The sequence below is a fragment of the Chrysemys picta genome, chromosome 6, assembly GCF_011386835.1.
Source record: "Chrysemys picta bellii isolate R12L10 chromosome 6, ASM1138683v2, whole genome shotgun sequence".
NCBI lineage: Eukaryota > Metazoa > Chordata > Testudines > Emydidae > Chrysemys > Chrysemys picta.
The window spans coordinates 58,448,160-58,463,270 of NC_088796.1; the positions used below are offsets into that span (position 1 = coordinate 58,448,160).

The 15,111-nt window shown below is 37.7% G+C and overlaps 1 protein-coding gene and 1 long non-coding RNA gene across 3 annotated transcripts in view; one reads left to right on the forward strand and one right to left on the reverse strand.

Annotated features, from left to right (window-relative positions):
• Nucleotides 1-14,397, forward strand: part of LOC122174233 (uncharacterized) — a 15,688-nt gene extending 1,291 nt beyond the window's left edge. Inside the window, exons 2-3 of the long non-coding RNA XR_010602239.1 lie at nucleotides 11,751-11,861; nucleotides 14,261-14,397. This is a non-coding gene — a long non-coding RNA (uncharacterized LOC122174233). The remainder of the gene's footprint in view (nucleotides 1-11,750; nucleotides 11,862-14,260) is intronic.
• The window catches only part of ARB2A (ARB2 cotranscriptional regulator A), a 352,291-nt gene continuing 341,953 nt past the window's right edge, over nucleotides 4,774-15,111 (reverse strand). The window contains exon 10 of one of the 2 annotated variants that reach the window (XM_065599203.1): nucleotides 4,774-4,970. In XM_065599203.1, coding sequence (XP_065455275.1) covers nucleotides 4,903-4,970 — 68 coding nt within the window. In that variant the 3' untranslated portion in view covers nucleotides 4,774-4,902. The remainder of the gene's footprint in view (nucleotides 4,971-15,111) is intronic. The other variant, XM_042855843.2, reaches the window with a different exon arrangement.

A 15,111-nucleotide genomic window follows, 5' to 3' on the forward strand; every position in this document is an offset into this window, starting at 1 on the left:
TTTGCAGCATTTTATGTTAAAAACCTTCTCCCTGGCCCCTTTGCACAGGGCAACACTCAGAAAGGAACAGTCTGTCTCTGCTGCATTTAGGTGCAGAGAGCTTTGGTTAAATTCAATAACAAGATGTTCGTGTGTGTGTGCATATATAAATACATATGTATAATTATTCATTATATTTGGTCACTACACTATATTTGTTAGACCTCAATTGACTGTATTTGCCTTCCTAATAGTAAACATTACAGAACTATAAATATTGCATATGGTTAATTATTATGCCTCTGCACTATGCCTGGCTTATCCCATGCACTCAAGTCCTCATGTAACGCACTACAAACAAGAAGGTATCTCAAAGATATTTTGGTAATGAGAGAGAGAACCTTGCAATCAATGGGAATTCTCAAACTTAAACACTTAGAGGAGAAAACTGCATAACACATTCCCATGAGCTAAACCATGTGCTAAAGCATTGCTTGCCTAGATAACATCCCAAGGCATTTTAAATAGTGCCCAGTCAACGTTATCACGTAGTGTGAAAGCTTCAGTGAGAAACACGTTTTAGCATGGAGGAATTTTGTAACCTTATTTTATACAAAGTAAATAATCTCTAGTATACAACAGAGAACCTGTTTTGCATAGAGCAATATAAATAGCCCATTTACTCCATTGCAGGTGTGTTCTTCCTATACAAATGCTTTTCTCACTTTTATGGGAACCCTTTAATTTTTTTCCTCTCCTGGTAAAAATCACAGATGTTTATTTTATTGATATAACCTATACCTTGGTTATGCAGAGAATAATATGCCTCAACTAACAGTCATTTAGCAAATAATAGAGGCGTTCTGGATGCTTTCCAACGTTACACATGTACTTGGTCATAAAATGATACGTGAAAAAATTAACATCTGCTTTCCTAAAATAAAGTGTGCCAAGGAGCTTTTTATGAATGCTTTCCTCATTTTAAAAAGAAATATGTAGAGATAAACTGGCATCCATATGTATAGCATATTTATAATGGTTTTAGGATTTAAAGGTAGCTATTCATTGCATAAGCCATTTAGAACTGACGTTTTAAAAGCTACTTAACCTCAGACATCCTTGAATCTTAAAGAAGGATTCCAAACGATATTATTTAAAGAGGAATTTGCTGTAATTTAATTGCATATCAAGGCGGAACTATGCACAAGTCTTGTATCTTATGCTGTGTTTAATAGCAGTCTCACTTACATTTTATTTACCTAGCCTATTCCCTTCACGACAGGCGACTGGAAAGTTTAGTTGAAGTTGTTTCTTTTTGTTAAAAAAATCCACTATTAGGAAATGAGGCAAACCTTGGAATTATTTCATTAAGCTTTGGCCTTTGGGGGGGGGGAGGAAGAAGGTGGGAGCTATAATCATTAGTGCCTTTTTATTATTTCTACAATAAGTGGCTAGATTCTTTGCTGAATGAGCTGCTTGAATGTTTTGCAGATGTTCCACTTAGACCAAAACTGACCCCCTATTTCCTCCCAAATAAGTCTCTTAAACTCTCCCATCAGTGCATTTACGGGGGGGGGGGGTGATCCCTAGGTTTGCAAGGAATAAAATATGAACTGTATACATATCTAAAATATAAGCACACACGTGTATGTACATATATATGTATACACACGCACACACATATATATACACACACACATATACCCCTTCATATGTGTACCATATAAGAGAACCTTCACTGACAGTTGCCTTCTGAAGGTATTTGGCCCTATTATATGTTATACAACCGTTGTTACATTTCGCTTGCTCCTCCCAAACTTTAGCCTCCCCCATCCCCCAGCTGCAGGTGTTTGGCCTTAGCCAGCCTTAATATTAAGTGTGGCTTAACAGAAGAAATGCCATAGCTAGATATGCACTACAGTCGATAAAACAATCTCCTCCAGCTAGAAACTCAAATGCTCTAAGGAGGACATTGCTAACTGTTTGCTGGCGCTTTTGTGGCCTACCATTGCTCTGGTTAGAGACGGGTCTCCTCGTCTGACTAAAGAAGGCAAATCGCTAATCTTTGCTGTTCCTTGAAAACCGGTTGGATGGAACTATGTGTGGGGGAATAAGGGGTGGGCTCTGTGTGTGTGTGTGTGTGTGCAGGAGAGAGGACGGGAGGCTGCCTTGTGGGTGTAGAGGAGCGAGGTTAAAGAAATGGCCCCTTTCTGAGTGACAGGGCCCTTTTTCAAAGGCCAAACAGAAAATTGCTCCTAATATGAATAGGAGAATTTTCAAGGTTCCACAGATTTCCCCTTGATTTTTATTTGCATTTTGCTATAAATCTGGGCGTGTTGCTAAATAGAAAAGTGTGTGGCTGCTTCAAAAGGAAAAAAATGACCCTCCATTAACTTAAAAAAAAAAAGATCCTGGATTGGTAAAAATCATTAAAATATGTTAAGTGACATGAAGTTTGGATTTATGTGGATGCACCGGACAGAAAGTGGACAAAGCCAGCAGGGGTAGTCACGCTTTAAGACAGGGGGTCTTTATTTAAAGATGGTGTATTTATGGGGAAAGAAAGGGAATATCTTACAAAGCTCTCACTATACCACTGATAACAAAACCTGTCACATCTTCACTTCTTACTAGAAAAGAGATAGTGTCCTCATTTGAACATCTCTAAAGTGATTATTAGATGCCTCTGTGAGAAATCAGTTTGGGAGAGTAAGCCCAGAGCACAAAAAAAGATTTCCTCACACTGCATGCATCTCTAATTTCACCTCATAAATACTTTCATAATATCCCTAAAATCGCGCTTGCCAGAAAGGACCGTTCGTTAGGAAGAATAACGCCCGCTTTAAAATAAAAGATTTGCACTTAAAAAAAAAATCCGGACCACAGCTTTTTTTATGATTATTTTGTCTCCTTTTTTCTCCCCCCGATAAGATGTGAGAACTTTTTTTTGGAGGGGGGGAGGGATAGTGTGAAATGAAGGACACAAAGACAGTATATCAGTGAAAAGAAGAAAGTGGCCCTTTAATGAGAACCAAAGAAAACCAAAACGTAGATGAAGTGTACCGTAAAAGCTGCTTCAAAGTACATCCTAATTCCCCTGAGTTCAGCCATCACATAGATTTGGTAATTGGGAGTTTACTGCGCAGAGGTAAGGCAGCATGGTATGGATAACCCTATATTTTTTTCCATTCAATAATTATAGATACGTTTCCAGACTGCCTTTGCAAAGAGCCATCAGATATTAGAGACCTTTTCTTCACGTGAACTGAAGGCAGATCCTGTCACCATAGATAGCTACCTGCATGTTCACAGTTAAAATGATTTTTCCCTTTTTATAATTATGATCATGGCTTCAGGTGTATGTTTAACAGCTCTGCGTATGCAATAACTTCATCAAATATATGCTGATGCCTTTAATGGTATTTGCTTCCATGCCTAGGTTTCATTTTGTATTTATTTTCTGACCTTAGCGTTTCTCTATTACCAAAAGTCCCCACAACTAACAGAGCAATAAATCCAAACAAAAAATAAGACAGATTTCCTCGTCGATGTGTAATAAAGTTAAAGGACATTGTTTTGTCAGACAAGCGCTAAGTAGAAAATAAATCTTTGGGTCTGGGGAAACAAAACGGAATGCTGTTGGCATGTGTGTAAATTTACTTTTAAAAGCAATAAATCAATGTTAAATTAAACAGCTGGGTACCCTATGGTGGAGAAGGTTTCATGTTTAAGAAAACCTAGACGGTGAAATGTGCTATTTAAGAAGACACCAAGGAAGTTAAACCTTTATTTCAATTCAGCCTCTAGTTTCTCTGCGTATGGGTTGCATCTGAACTTCAGGGGCTTCTATGAACTTGACTGAGTGAGAAGAGAGACAGAGATTTGCACCCAATGGCTAACGTCAGATCTTTTCCCCACATGTTACACATACCCTTTACCGTCCAAGATGCATTGTATATTCTTCTTTCATTTAGTGCGTTCGGGGTAAATATTGTAGCCTGTCGAAATAGTTTAATATTATTCTTATCTAAATGCTAATTTCATCATTTCTGCAATCATGACACTGATACATTCCACGCACATTAGCTGGACATAGAAATGGCTGCGCTTTAAAACGAAAACCTATTTTCAGTGCATCCAGAAGCGACTGAGAAGGAAGCTCTGATCACGCTTTCCACATCAGCTGAAGTATTTCAGTGCTTATTTTCCTACATCCGAGGGCAATGTATATGTTTAAATACGCTTTGCTGTTAAAAAGAAACTAGCACAACATACAACAACATTTTAGAACTCTGATATGGACACAAGACGAATCAATAAGTTATTAAAAAGCCAAAACCATACTAGCACTACTGTGGAACAGTAAATGACGTGGCTCTGCGGCTAGCATATGTCTATGTGATTGAACATTTTGAAGATAAGAAGTAAAATTTAAAAAGGACCTGACAATAAAGCTATTTTCACACACAGGGGTATATTTGTGTTAGTTATTTTCTCTCAAATACAATGAGGATGATTCAGATGGGGAATTTATAATGGCTCTTCTTTATTACGAAAGCTCCGATATACTTTCAGACTGGCTACAATTTACACAAATCATTGATGTCTTTGTTTAATTTTTGCAAAAATAATGTAAACATGGTTTAGACGCATCTCCCCCCGCCCCCCCCCCCCCCGGAGTTCTTAAAAGTTTCCAGAATAAAAGGTAACCTTAGAAAAATAGGAACTAAGACAGAGATTTAATATCCGCTGCCATTGTTTTCATGTCTTGGATAAATACAGTGTAAAGTTTTTACCAAAAACATTTTAATCCAAGTGTCACCAAGGACATTGGTGCTATATCATACAGTATTGAAAGCATTGTATTTTGGTCTTACTTTCAGTGCACCAGCATACCGTCTGGGATGGGAGGGTGGTTCAGAACTATGGTATAAATTCGCGATTGCTTCTCACGATAATGGGCCAGGAAGATTTTTGCATCAATATTTCCCCTTCAAGATACAAGTTGGAGATAATGAAGACTGAAGGTTAATAACTGTCAGCCAGGTGCACTGTGCTCTTATACCTTAATATATAAATACCTCTATGCTGGAAAGTGTTCAAATATCAATTCATTAGAAAAGACTGGGAAATAGATTGTTCTAATAAATAGAAGAACAAGTGAAGGACAAAGAGTGGAGCTGTCCCTTAAGATACAGAAAGGAGACGCAGAGCCTCTGTGTATGGATTGTCTGCTGGTGATGTATTGCCTAGGGAAGAGTGCTCAGCCCAGGTAAAACTGGGGAGAAGGGAGTGTAAGTTTCCATCTCTCTCTCACTCACACACACTCTCCCTCTCTACTCAAGTTGCCTCTTCTGCACTTTGATTCTAAATTTGTTGGCTAGATGGCGCTCTGTGTCTCAAGACCTTCCAGTTCAGACTTAAAGCTGCCTTTTAGCATCGTCCCGGATTTTCTATCTTCACTTGAGAAATACGCAGACAATACCTAAGAGTAATAATAACAATAATTTTAAAAACATTCTGAGAATTGTAATGACAGATCTGAAAAAAATAACCCCCGGATTAAAAACATGGCACTAAAGAGGGAAATTTGAGAGGTCTCATTTATGCCAACTCATGCTTTAAAACACCTAATGAAATACCTTAGTAGCAAAATGTACCTAATTTGTATTTGAATAGTGAAATAAATCAGCAGTTCGAGACTTACTGTTGCACTGCAATATAAATACGTTCATTAGGTCCAGTTTCAATATATATAAATATAAACACGTCCTACTAAGTTAGCTTTCTTGTCACTCTGTCATTAATTGCTCAAAACAATTATGATATATTTAAAGTGAAAATGTCATAAAATCAAATATAAGCTTTTGATATTTTTAGGGCTGAAATGCCTTTGAACAAACCATACTTACTACACGTTTCAATACCTTACGTAAAGATAAATAACGTTAAATGTATAAGGAATTTTGGTCCATGTTCTAAATGTATTCAGCTTCTTGTTAGAGTAAAAAAAATAATGATATTTGTTGATTTTTTAAAAACTAGTACTTTTTTGTGGAAAATGCCCTTCTTCTTAGGGGCGAAATGGAAACGTTACTTTTAACAGATAAAACTAATAAAGAGTAAAAACTATTTTTAATTAATATATACTGTATGTTGCGCTTTTTAAAATCAAGATGGCAGCTTTATAGCATTTACCATAAAGAGGAATGAGTTAGGCTGGCCTCACTGGAAAAAACTTTGTAAATTATTGTTGTTTTTATCATTTGGTTTCTCTGTTATGCGATCATTGCAAAGCCTTTCTCTAGGTGTTAGGCTGTAACTAGGAGGCGCTGAAAACCTAATGCGGAAAATTTACAACTTGATCAGCTACAAGCCACACACACCAAAAAATCTGCTACTGTTGCAAACATATGTTACGGATTAAGTTAAGCAAATGGCTCTAGTTTTGCAAGATTGAAAGCTGATAATAAAAACCTAAATGCCGAAGAGTTTGGCTTTTGTTATAGTTCTAATTCTTCAAAAGTTAACAAATCCCCCTCTATCTTTTTGGAAAACTTCATGTATCTGAGAAGATTGCCTGGCTTAACTCCACTTCGGCTGTACTTCTGTATGACTTTAGCGTTGAATTTAACAGAAATTTAAAGCGGTTAGGGATTCATTTCGGTGAACAAATATTTAGGCAGTAGCTAATATCTAGAGCTTAGTGTTTATAAGTGGGAAAGTATTTTAGACATTCCCCTTCCAATGATAGGGAGTCTTAGGATCAGAAACACTGTTGCTTGTGAAGAGAATTACTTTTGCCTATTCCCTTTTATGATGTAGTACATACCTACCAGTCAAAAAGTCCACTTCTCCTGCTTTTAAAGTGTTAGGATTAAATAAACACAATGTGGTTTTCCCCTCCATAGTTTGAAATATGAAGGACAATATTATTCAATCCTCTTATTTGCTCAAGAAAGAATAAAATTATGGATGATCTTTAATGAGGATGCTCACTTTCTAGCAAGGTATTCTGACAGTTTACCACCTATTCTAACCGTCATTGCCATTTCTAGTCAAAGCTCCTATAAGTCATGGCTTGTTTGTCGGGGAGAACTGTAGGCTTTAGAGCTCTCTGAAGAAAATTACACTGTAATATATTACAGATATACACACTCGTACACACATATATTATGGGCAAATAGGATCAGAATCTGGCCCCATATTTACAAATATTAGATTGAACTTATTTTTCTTGACAATCAAGAGAAACTACATTATACGATAGGAATAAAATTACAACCATGGAGTTTTACTCAGGAATATTACCTGAGAAGTAATTACTTTCCATACAAACACATAGTGGACACTTTGAGCGATTATTGATTTTCAATAAATTAACTAAAGTATATATACATATAAAGTGTGTGTGTGTGTGTGTGTGTGTGTGTGTGTGTGTGAGAGAGAGAGAGAGAGAGAGAGAGAGAGAGAGAGAGAGGGTATGTGCGTGTGTGTAGTGTACACACACGCTTTTCTTTCATTAAGTCAGTGTACATTTGACGTTGACAAATGGCCAAAAGACAAGAAAAGTCATTTAAAACGACTTTGAAGAGTTACAGGAAGGGAAAAAAATGAAAAGGATTTCATAAACGTGTACCAGAGATATGAAATAGAATTGCAGAGGGAAAACTTAGCTGAAGAGAAAAAGAAAACAATACGTTATTTTTATTGGAAAACGTTCAGCGTGCTAGACAGACAGACCTTCACTTATATATTATATACATATTTTCAAAAATAGCCTTTGCTAGATAGTACAATTGTGTGTAATAACCCTATTCTCTTCTGATTAAAATTTAGTTCTAAAACTAACTCCCAAGGTCATGTAGAGAGAAATAATGAAGACGTCCGTTGACCTGCTATGCTAAACATAGGCAATTTTCTAGCTTACACAAAAGTACTTGGATAAAATATGTAACATTCCCCTCAGTGTCCCCGTGCTTTAAGATCGTATGTCAAATATTTTGGAGAAAAATAATCTTACATAAGTTCTTACATAAGAAAATGACCAAATCTTCACTGAAAAAGTTTAAAAACACAACGAAACCCGCTTATATCCTTTTTCTTGCTACATTTGCAAAGGAAACTACAGCTCAGTTAATGTTTTTTCTCGCACTAAATAATTTAGGAAGGCATTAAATAATCAGTTTCCTTCACCCCAAAAAGGTAATAGATCAATATTAGATGTGACCAAGTATTTAAGATTTATCTTTTTGAAAGTCTGTGACTAAGAGGCTGCCTAGCCGATAAAGTCGTTTTAGAAACACCCCTGCCTTTTGTAGGGAGTAATGTGATACGTCCTGAAATCTTCTCTAGTTATAAGTATTCAACAGGTTTCTTCACTGCCACGCAAACGTCTCCCCACTCATGCCTATTTGGATTTCCATTACCCCCACATTAGAAAATAAAACGATTTCTTAAGGGCTCGAGCGTTGTTTTTAAACAGTTAGTTACGTTAGAGTTTAGCAGCTTTTTTTTTAATGAAGGCAATGATATCACATAAGGAAGATTCAGAAACCTAAACCAGCGATGGTCTCATTAGATATTGAACTAAATCATCCTAAATGCAAAGTAGAAGAACAAATCGGAAGCGATCCAACTCCAGGGGAAATAGCGAGAACATGGATTCACTGTAGCAGTCACTTCAAGCACGACAAATATATGAGCAGGGAAATAGATTGTTTTAAAGGGGTATTGCAGCACAGAACTTTAACAATAAAAGTCCCGTCAAACTGTTGGAACTCTCTGATAGATTCTGATAGATGACCCCAATTTCAATTCAGATCAGGAAAGAGAATGCTTTTTAAAAATGCTTCTATTGGCAACATTTTTTTTGTCTGTCAACGTCCTAAATCAATTATTTCCCCCTACTTTTGTAGATTCATTTTTAAACGGATGTAACGTTAGTTTGAACAGTAAATGTAACAAATAAGCCTGCAAATGGTTATTAACTAGTCTCCGATCCTCACGATTTGTATACTACCTTAGAATGATATGAGAGGCAAGTGCAGGAATCTATACTAATCAGAGGCTGGGTGAAACATATTAACAAGCAATATGCATCTTGCTGCATTAACTAACTAACACGTGAATAGCTTGATTTGCAAGCTGGAAGGTTCGGTATTTTGCTAAAATGACAGTGAAATGATGAACTATATAGAGGGCGTCTCTTCCTTTGCACACATCCTGAACAACAAATTAAAACGGAAATGGTGACTTAAAGTCACAACGATCCGAGCAGGAAGAACTTGTTTAACGGGAGAAGAAGTGAGACTAAATCAAATACTTTACTGTCACTTTTGTATGTGCTGTCAAGTAAGTTGCTGTCAGGCTCTGTAACTAGGTTGGACTCTGGCTTGGGAGCCTAGTCTCCAGGGGCTGTAATTAACAAGCTGTCTGGAAGCACCAGAGCTCATCAAGCTGCTCTGGCCAAGAGCGAAGCCCCTTTCCAATAGGCCAGGTGCACCCTGACGCCCGAGCGGAGGTGCAGCTGTGGAAAAGTTTTGCACGTTGGATATTTCTTGAGCGAGAAATCCAGAGGAAAGAGGGGGGGAAGCGATCTAAAAAGGGCAGTTAAGGAAGAGATCCACCTTAAAGCGAAAAGAGGAGTACGGGGACTTGGGAGGGACATCGGTAGAAATGAATCCCGGAAAAGTTACAAGGCGAACCGAAAACCTAACTGGGGAGTTCAGACACAGCAACACAGGAGACCGCAGAATGAATCTTCTAAGAGGGGAAGAACAAGGTGACCTCACAGCTGTAACATTATACAGGTTCCGGGGATCTTACAAATTGAAGTGGGACAAACCGTAGCTCAGTAACTAACTTTCCCAAAGTGATCGGCGTCTTTCTGACGCAAGCAGCAGCCTCCGAGGGAAATGGGGTTTGGCTGAACTAGCTGAAGGAGTGACAAAGTCGTGGCTGAAAGTGAACTCAGAACTAGGCGCTGTCCGTGGTGCTAAGGCGAGAGACAGAACAGCCTCACGTGTCACTTCACTTCGTTTTGCCATGGTTTCGGACCGAGTCCTGGACGAGTTAGGGGCATAGGGACGACAGAAAAGCAGAGAGTTCGTTTTTCATCCTTGTGAAATCACTTTTTGCCATACATTCACAGTTTAAACACCATCCTTCGGTAGTTCTACTCTTTTCCCCCATTCCCTTATAAGCCCGGACTTTAGTCATACTTTGGAAGTGATAATTTACAATGTTGTACTTTAAAACATAGCTTTCCACTTTCGCACGAGGAAGTCTTTCGAGGCAGATAAAGGGAAGCTGGGCAGATGTTCTTCAGATTCAGACTACTAGATAAAGCGTTTGAGCAAATGCAGAAGCATTTTTCAGTTTCTATATGACATAACAATATGCATGTACAGTCCAGGTAGGATCCAGAGTGACATTTAACAGAGATAAACGGTAGAAAAACTAATCCATTTTACAAAGTCATTTGCTATAAACATTTTTCAAATTTGCTCCTACACTGATTTGTTACATGATGATCCTTGGGACAAATGGGGACAAAATCAGGCTTAGTATTTGCAAACTACCTGAAAACGCACAAATAAGGTTATAACTGCTATAAAGAATTTCTTTTGCGCTTGATTATTCTTATCCCGTTTGCACTTCCCCTTACAGAAGTTAATTGTTACTTTGAGTCATAGAACAGCTGACAGGTACTAAATTATGGAAAAACATGAAAAGTATTGTAAGAGCTAACACTACCAAATAACTGGAACCCTCGTTTTTTTCCCCAGCAGCAAGTAAAAATTAAATTAACAATGTTTTGGCAGGAAGCGGGAGGGGGCGGGGGGGAGAGATTTCAAATTCAAAGAGAATTTTAAGTGCATTTAAAAGAAAAAACGAAGTGCGAAATAATCAAAAGATCAGTCTTTAGCTAAGAAACTAACTCTTCATTGGAAACTAGAGCCCAACTTACACTTGTAAGAAAGGGGACAAGAATCAGAAACAACTGGCACATGAGCAGCCACTGGCAGCATCTGACTTGATGTTTGTTACCAACCACCAGATCAATATTTGCAAGATCCTATAGTTTTAATGGTTTTGCTCTCAAAAGTGTATATAAGCAACTCCTGGGCATAAGAGCTGTTCCAGGGGGCTCACAGCAAAGTACTTTGCTAAGGGGGAAAAACAAGATTTTAATCATTTAGTAAGCCAAGCTTAGCAAGAGGAGGTGTGAAACTGTCCGGGGTGGGAGAAGCGATTTATCTAATTGTTGTGTCAAAGATTCCAAGCTTTAGAGAAATAGTTTGAAGGCAAAAGTATAGAGATACTAGTTTGCCAGACAGTAGGGGATTAGGTGGGGCTTGAGTAAAGAGAAGTGAAAATGACAAAAGAAGAAAACCCAGGCCTTGTCTCCAAAGGGTCATTCCTCTCCTGTGTAGAATTCAGTGGAAAATAACTGACTTTTGTCTCGGTCGGGATCAAACATTCTGGACGCTTGTCCCCTGGAAATAGTTATATTTACCTGACCTTAATAGACTCGTATAGTTGCAAAAAAAAAAAAGTAGTTAACTATTTAATTTTAATTGCAAACATTTGCTGTCGGGTTCTCGATTTAATGAATTTCCTTATAAAGTTTTGAAAAAAGGATCCAAGATGCAGATACATAATGCAGCAATATACTCAGGAATCAGTGTGTTCACTTTTCTTCTCCTTTGTCTCGTCATTTGATGTTTGGCTATATTCATATTCCTTTTATTTTGTGTGTGTTACAGAACCCCCTGGAAGTCTTTTCGCAAAGACAAGTATCAGGCATGCCTAAGAATGAAACAATTCTTGGTGGGGGTGGAAAACGAAGTCAGTTTTTTTCCAATAAGAAAAAAAAGGTGAGAAGTATCGTTGTCTTCTCTATCTATTAAAAACAGCCATTTAAAAATCACTGCTAGTTAAAATTCCTTTCAGATATAGACGTAACTAACCAAGTTTTAAGGGTGAAAAACTTTGGCAGAAACCAGATTCCTCGAGATAAGCACGTTCATTCATTTGAAATAACGTGGCATTCTTTATCACATAGCCTTTTTTCTCTTCAGATTCAAAACTGTACAACTTTCCAATCTATTTATTTTACATGACGCTGACTGAGTCGTCTGTACCTGGTAAATGGTAAGAAAATTAGTACCACATGTTACCTGAACTGAACCGTTTCACAACGTTCCTTTTAAAAGTGCGTTTCGTGGCAAAAGGGCTAAGAGACCCCAAACACAACCTATGAAACCCAATTAAATCCCCCAGAAGCAGGACCACAGCATATAGTCAAAATTACCATGATTTTATAAACAAAAGTAACATTAACAGTGCTTTAAGAAAACGCTGCAGAGCGCTACCACTTGCTGGTTACCTAAAGCTCTGAGCCCCTGAAGTTTGAACATATAGATTTTAAAAATGAAATAAAACCTACATGATTTTATAGGGTTTTTTTCCCCTTTTTTGGGGGGGAGGGGGATCTTTTATAGTTTTACTGCTGGTTTGTGGGTCTCACTAAAGACATTCTTCTTCACAGGAATACAGTTTTATCAAGTTGAAAATTCATAGTGTGTCATAACTGGAGCATGCGATTATTGTGCAATTGATGGACCAGAACAAATCCTGTTGCACAGAAAATCAATTTTGTTCATATTTATGTCGAATTGTGTGTGCATTATACAGAGAGAGCGAGATCGAGAGTGCGCTCCAAACAAGGAATAAAACTTGAAACCCTCCCTTAACTATATGTCAGATGGGGCGGGAGGTCGATGGTCCAAATCATATTTATCTTTTTTGTTGTTGCTGCTGTAAATCTGAGTTACAGTATTTAGAATAGCGAAGTTTCCAAGTGCAATAAAGCTGCTTGTCTAAATCTACTTTGAAGTAATGCTAGTGGGTCTAAACTCCAGATCTTCGTGTTAATCTCTAGTTTCTGCCTTCAAACAGAACTCAGTTACAAAGAGCTTGGAAAGAGTTTTGCATCTATTTAAGGGGCACAAAATCTTTAATTTTCTGAGGAGTAAAAACTCTCCAAGAAACTTCATATAGCTTCTTAGGTTTTGCTTAGCATACGTGATAAAACATTGATTGTCGCAGTTTGGTGACCCATGAAATTTGGGGGTTAGTTTTCTCTTCAGACCAGAGCATATAATTATGCAAATAAAGAGCTGTCACTGATCTAGTGAAATACTCACAAACACATGCAATCCAAAATGGGACAGAAAAGTGAAAATTTGTGGTCTTATGATGGGTGGTACAGTGACAAATGACATCTCCTACCAAGTTTCTCGAGAAGTTCATTTTTCACACTGTATCGAATATGTCAACATAATGCATGTTAGAGAGAGAGAGAGAGAGAGAGAGATTGAGATTCTTGGAAGGTTATTTTTATTTGGATTGACTTTAATGTAGAGTACGGTGCAATATTTTCTTAGATATGACACTTTTCATTTGTACTTTTGAGTGAAACTCCTAGAGGGAAAAACATTTAGTGTTGTGTGTCAGTGACAGAAAAGATATGCGCTTATTTTCTATTAAAGCCCCCACACCTTCCTTTGATTAAGACCGCAAAAGTCCAATCCAACTTATTTCCTATAATCAAAGTGTTGAAAATTATAAATTCAGCTGAAGAGTTATTCCCAGACGGGCTATGTTTGAATGGCTAAACAAATTGGAAGTTTTTCTAACCCCAACTGTTTACTAAACAGTGTGAACTATATTTTAACAGTAAAAAATGTACTATTTGGCACAATGTTTAAGCGCTTATTTTCCCACCCAGTCATTTTAAACCTTTCAAAATTGCGAGGGGGGGGGAGGAGGAAGGTGCAGGGTTCAGCCTTGTGATTCAGTTACAATGTGTACTCATTTGTGACAAACTAACGAGACCCCTTCAAATTCAATCCTCCTCTTACATCTTTTTTGCCATTTGGGTCTCCCGGTCCCAAAGTTACCATTCCACAGTCTGTTGCATAATTTCAGATGTCATGGAGCTTCCCAGTGATGAAATCTGAGAAGGCTCATGTCAGACCGCTGACTGCTAAAGACATCACTACATGAAAGATCAGTGGTGTGAAACTTTAAAAACATCGATCCAAATGAATCAATTAAATCAACATTCATCCCTCCTAAGTGTGGTTTAAGACTATAATTGTTATCTTTTTACACTACACAGATTTGGAGATAAACGCTGGAATGCTTTGATGGTTTCATCTATTCTAGAATCACTGTTAATCGACTTTGTGTTATTTTTCTCTTTCAACAGCTTATGCTCAGAGTGAACATTCTTCATATTTAGGACGCTCTATGTTGCTTCCAGTCTAACCCAGGATGACAAAGCTGCTGCTTTAGCCAGGAGGGAGCGGAGGCTTTGTTAAGTGTTGCTTACAACTTTTTCCCAGGCTCAAACTGATCTTTATTTTATTTTATTGCATTGAGATTAATGGACTATTAGTTAAAAGGAAGAGAAACAATTCAAGAGGCTCCCTGTTAGTCACTCTGGTACAAGCAAGGAAAAAAATCCATATTCAAGTGGATCCAATTCCTGGATTCTGGATCTGATACACATTTTGGTAGTAAAACAGGTCCCGCCTACCGTCCTCCTCTTTTTCAAAGATAAGAAACTTTAACTAGATACGTTTGGGTACCGACAGCTTAAATGACTGCAAAGCCCAAGTATGTGGTAAAATGTTGATAAACCATCGAAGTCACTATAATAACCATGCATCATTAACTTGAGTCTCTCCATTTGGGCTCTGGAAGCAAACGAGTGCTAAATGTGTTTGTTTCCTAATAAACAAGCGGAAATAGGAAGAACCCAACTAGTGGTCTTTCCCTTGTAACTACGGAAGCAGGATGGCACTTCCGCTCTCCAATGATCTCAGTTGACTCCAGTCTCTGAGTAGTTTTGGTACACTAATAATACATCACTTTTTTTGTCTTTGATGACTAGTCCCTTAATCCCAAATGCCCTTTACGGTAAGGAGAGAACCAAACAAAGCAAGAAGTGAAGGTGATTTTCTTTTCCCACTTTTAGGAAGAGGGAGTTGCTAAATTTGTAAATTACATTTTTATATCAGAACAACCGAGCATCCATTTTCAATTCCAAAATATCTA